General features: G+C 48.4%; 1 protein-coding gene across 3 annotated transcripts in view; it reads right to left on the bottom strand.

Moving 5' to 3' along the window:
- The window catches only part of NFATC1 (nuclear factor of activated T-cells, cytoplasmic, calcineurin-dependent 1), a 111141-nt gene extending 106395 nt beyond the window's left edge, over positions 1 to 4746 (bottom strand). For all 3 annotated transcript variants that reach the window (XM_014941069.1, XM_014941071.1, XM_014941070.1), the window contains exon 1: positions 3772 to 4746. In XM_014941069.1, the coding sequence (XP_014796555.1) occupies positions 3772 to 4619 (848 nt within the window). In that variant the 5' untranslated portion in view covers positions 4620 to 4746. The remainder of the gene's footprint in view (positions 1 to 3771) is intronic.
- Between the last annotated feature and the right edge of the window lie 452 nt (positions 4747 to 5198).

The following is a 5198-nucleotide window of genomic DNA, read 5'->3' as shown; positions in this document are numbered from 1 at the left end:
AAAAAACCCCACTACATTTAATGAAAACTCAAGGGTTAGAGGCCAGCACGCTTCTTGCATCAAACTGATGACACTGGAAATAACTACACTGCGTTAATTTTCAACGAGTAAGAAACTGTCTCTAGGAAATTTCAGGTTGCGCTTTGTCAAACGCAGAGGCTGCAGAGGAAGTAATAAAAAATGTCAGATACTCAGAAATCCGGCACTTTCACGAGGGCCTATACTAGTCAAACGCAGAGGCTGCAGAGGAAGTCATAAAAAATGCAAGATACTCAGAAATTCGGCATTTTCATGAGGGCCTATACTTTTTGTTGTCATATGGGATGAACTGGGAGATGCTAACGAGCGGGCAAACAATAAAAATGGGATTTCAGTTTTGGAAATAGTCACTGATGCTGCCTCCATCCCCGAGGGCAGAAGCCCAGAGCTGTACTTCCATTTTGGCTTTGATTGACATTTTTTGCCCATGAGAGGTTCTCTGTTACACAGCTCTGAGGGCTGGTGGAGAAACGCCCCAGAAAGGAACCCAACGGAGGCAGCAAAGGCTGGAGAAACACCGAGCATCACCTGCTCACACAGTAACTGCCCGGGAGAGAGCTCCTTTTTAAACTATTTGCTACGTTAACTACAAAAGAGGAACCACAGAAACTCCTTACATTTGACTGAGACAGTTCAATGCATAAATACTGGAAGAAAAAAAAAAGAAAAATACCTTGGAGCTAAAAACTAAAGCAGAATTTCACTAAGACCATCTCTTCACTCCCCATGTAATGATTTACTCTAATTTTTGAGGCAGATTGCTACATTTAGGCAACTCTTTTTGGTCGGGAAACGGCACGATTCCCGTCGCCGCCGCAGGGTTTGTTCCGCAGCTTCCCCTGAAAAAAACCTCTGCCTGCTCTCTAAGTATTTCCTACCCAAAAAGATTCGGCACGAGGCACCAAAGCCCTCGGGGAGGGGGGGTGTGTGTGTGAGCCCAAACCTGTGCCCAAAAGCCCCCAGCCCTCGTAAGCCCCCAAGAGAAGCAGAGGGCATGGAAAGACTGTCTCTCTGTTAAGGCAGGCATTATTATACTTTTATTATATACTCTTATTATTCCCTTGCTCTGGGACTTGAAAAGCCTGATTGAAAAGCCTAAAGGGGACTGAGCTCTAATTACCACAAATGAAAAACACCATCAATTTTAAAAACAATACCCAAAAAGCAGTTTCCCATTTAGACCCGTGCCGGCTATAAAATCCCAGGAAAAAAGAGAGCACCCCTCTGCCTGATCCTGCTCCCTCCCACCCCCAGAGAGATGGGAACGCCAAGAGGGGAAGAGAAAAGCATCAGTGATTTTCCAGGGCACGCTGGCTTTTGGTGACAACCACACCACACGTCGGGGGGAGAGCCAGAGGAGGTAATCAGATCTAGTTATCTCCAAATCATTACGAGAGCGGGTAGATTTTTTTTGGAGCCCGAGTTGTTTGTTGGAACCCACCCCTGCAGCCCTCGCGTTTGAAATAGAACAGATGTGTAAAATAACAGGAAAAAAAAAAAATAAAAAAAAAAATCCAGCTCTGTTGTGACAAATTCTTAACCAATTTTTTTGGAAAGATTTAAAATAACATAGTTTCTGTTGCGTAGGCTGGGATCCTGTTGACGTCCGTGCTCAGTTGCCCGGCGCTTCCATATACATAAAACGAGAGGTATTTTTGGTGGAAGGAAGCACGGTCAGTCTATCTGATGGGTAAAATAACTTAAAAATCACATTTCGACAGTAACTTCCAACTGCCCTGGAGCACGAGTTAATGAGATCACATGGAAACATATTGCGAACCAGGAAACATATTTTATACAAGACCAAAACAGTGGAAAAAAAAAAAAAAAGAAAAAAATGTTAAATACACAATGTTGCTGGGGGGGGTGGTGTCTCCGTTTTGTACACTTCACCTTCCTTGTTTGTGTTAGCCCACAAGCACGCTGGGTGCCTCCTGATGAAGTACCTATGGGGCACTTGCTGCCACCAAGAGATAAAGAGATAAAAGCCTGTTTGGCCAAACTGTCCTATTATTGCACCTCGAAGTCTTCGGTGAAAAGCAGCCCACCACCCCCCGACACCAAAGCCTACGACCAGCCCCTCTGATGAACACCAGCTGCTTGGCACTTCGGTGGGAGAACATGGGGAGAGACTGGGACTGGTCTTTTTTCAGTGGTGCCCAGTGACAGGACAAGAGGAACAACAAACTTGAATATAAGAGGCTCCATCTAAACATGAGGAGGAACTTCTTCACTTTGAGAGTGGCAGAGCCCTGGAACAGGCTGCCCAGAGAGGTGGTGGAGTCTCCTTCTCTGGAGACATTCCAAATCCACCTGGACACATTCCTGTCCAACCTGCTCTGGGTGGACCTGCTTTGGCAGGGGGTTGGACGAGATGATCTCCAGAGGTCCCTTCCAACCCCATGTGATCCTGTGATTCTGTAACTTCCAAACTTTTAAACATAAAAGGCTTGCTTTTTTTTTTTTTTAAACACACAGGAAGGCTCTAAAGGATTTGCCTGGTGTTAAAAGACTGACTTGGCCAGATCCAAAGGGGCTGCTGCCTCTCCCAGTGCTGGACGGAGTCCTGCACAGAGCTTGGGCAACACAGAGAGGAGAAGGAAGAGGAGGAAGGTGAAGTGAAGATGAGGAAGGGAACCACAGCACTACATGCTCTTAACACAAAGGGCCATGGATGGCTCTGTCTCAGTTTTGGGAGACATCACGTGGTAGAGAGGTGCTGGCTGGAGAAAAGTGAGATTGACAAGGCTGAGAGCCAGGGAAGTATCACTAATTAAAGCATTTCAGCTACATGCCCCACTATCTTCATTTTGAGGAAGACACCTTTGCTACCAAAAGCAAGAAGCCAGAAGTGCTTGGGGAGGAAGAGGATGGGGGTGGCCATCACAACCAGGGACTGGAATCAGCCTGCAAAAATTTTTCAGAAAGCCCAGCTCTTTTCCTGCACCACGTGCCACCGCACACACAGCCTTTAGAAGACACCAAAATAAAGACCATAACTGAGACTGAAAGAGAAAGCAATGGATGTAACTCAAATTCTGGCTGTTCTGTGGTGCTTCCCACCTGGAGTCGTCTTGCGATAAATAAATGTGACTAGTATATCATCATCTGACAAATAAGTTTTTCTTCTTTAAGCCTAAAAAATGGTGGGGAAGGGTGTGAGGGGGGGAGAAAATCACTGTCCCACGCAGACAGGAAAAGAAGATTGGTAAGAGGCTTTCAGGGGAAGCGAAGTAAAAGCTGAAATAATGCACAAAAGAACCACATTCCTATTCTCTTTCTATTCACTGCCTATAAAGCGTAAATGTAAAAGGCCTTGTAACAGCCACAATAATGGGGAGATCTCTTAGTCCTGCAACAAAAACATATTAAGACACGAACGATTTAAGTAAAGCCACAGGTTTGATGGTACCAAATTGTCCTGCTGCCTGACGAGCTTCTGAATACCCTATTTCCAGACTTCCCAAGCTGCAGCTCGTCCCCTGGGAAGCGCATAACCAGCCTCAACCCACGCGTGGACGACTCCTAGGACAGGCATTTTAACCCTTCAAGGTTTTACTCATGGTCACACCACACCATATCAGTGTCACAAGGAACAGCTAAAATGGAATGAATGGATGGAGGGATGCGGTGGGAAGCAGAGATGGGAAAGGGAAGGAAGGAAGGAAGGAAAAAAAAAAGCATGCGATAAAGATTATTAACAGGATTTCCCTCTAAGTCGGCGTCCCTTACCTCATGTAGGATGTCGGAGACAGAGACTTTGGTTTGGCCCACTGATAGGGATGCTGTGGCACGGACAGATACTGCTCGCAGAAGTTCCCTTTCCTGATGTGCTGGAAGCCGGAGAAGTCTTCTGGCGAGAGATCGGCAGTCGGCGATATGGTCCCGTGGTCCTCACCAGCCGGCTCGGTTTTGAGGGTCATGGACGGCGTGTGGTCAATGGCCGTCTTCCTCGACTTGATGGGGATCCCATCGTTCATATCCAGCGTGCTGTCGGTGGTGAGGGCGTTGATGGCAGCGACGATGGCCGAGCTGGTGTACTGGTTGGTGTTCCCCAGCCAGGTCTCATCCGTGACGCTCACCCGGGGCGAGTTTTGTGGGGAAGGGGTGGGGGAATGGTGTGGGGAGTAGGAGGTCTGCCGGCCGTTGAGGCTGTACTTTCTCTTGTTGCAGGGGGATGGAGGCCTGGAGTTGCGAGCCCCCAGCCAGTTCTCCTCCGTGATGCTCGTCCTGGGAGAGGTGGACGGAGAGTGCCTCGGGGAGTTGAGCAAAGTGCAGGCCACCATGCTGCGCTGGTAGCCTTCCTCGGTGTCGGTGGTCTTCGGCGAGACGCACGGGGACTGCCAGGGAGAGGTCTGGGGTGAAGTGTACGGATAGGAGTAGTTGGACTCGTAGGAAGACGCTTCGGAGTTGCAGCTTCTGGAAGACAAGCTACTCGCCGGGCTCAGGCAGGACGGGTCTCTGTACGCCTCGATGTTGGGTAAGTTCAAAGTGGCAGTGGAAGGCGACCGCTTGGTGTTCGGGATGGCCTCCTCAACCTCGTCGTGGAAAAACTGGTTGTTGTTATGATGGAGTCCCATGTAAGAAGTGATCTCAATTCTAGGGCTCTCCAGCGCTGGGGCTCCATTAGGTCTAATGTTTGGAGGCAGGTAATACTCGGAGGCCCCACCGTCGATGTGTCCTCCGTATCCAGCAGGATGGTTTGTTGATGGGACAACGGAAATGACGGGATTTGATGTCTGAAGGCCATGACATGGAGTTGACAATGAGGAATGTGCCACATTGAGAGGCAAGCCAGCATTTACGTTGGAAGATGCGTAATTATAGTGTTCTGGAAAACAAACAAACAAACACAAAAAAAAAGAATGACATGAAGTGCTGCACAAATATACTGACTTGGTAACATACCGAGCTGGAGTGGAGGGGCACGGCACAACACACAAAAAGCAAGTTCTCCTTAGCAGCTGAGCCCACCAGCGTGCTAAGCGAGGGGAGAAGCTGCAGACCAGCATCCTTGAAGGTGCTACCAACTGAGCAGCACCAGACAAGTTATCTCGTGAGGGGGATACACATGGATGGAGCTTGCTCCGAGGATGCTCTTCTTATGCAACCCTTCGGAGCAAAAAAATGAGTCTCCCAACGACGGTGCTTCAGCATTC

This window comes from Calidris pugnax, unplaced genomic scaffold (assembly GCF_001431845.1).
Source record: "Calidris pugnax isolate Ruff unplaced genomic scaffold, ASM143184v1 scaffold8, whole genome shotgun sequence".
NCBI classification, from domain to species: Eukaryota; Metazoa; Chordata; class Aves; order Charadriiformes; family Scolopacidae; genus Calidris; species Calidris pugnax.
This window is presented reverse-complemented; position numbering and strand designations above follow the sequence as displayed.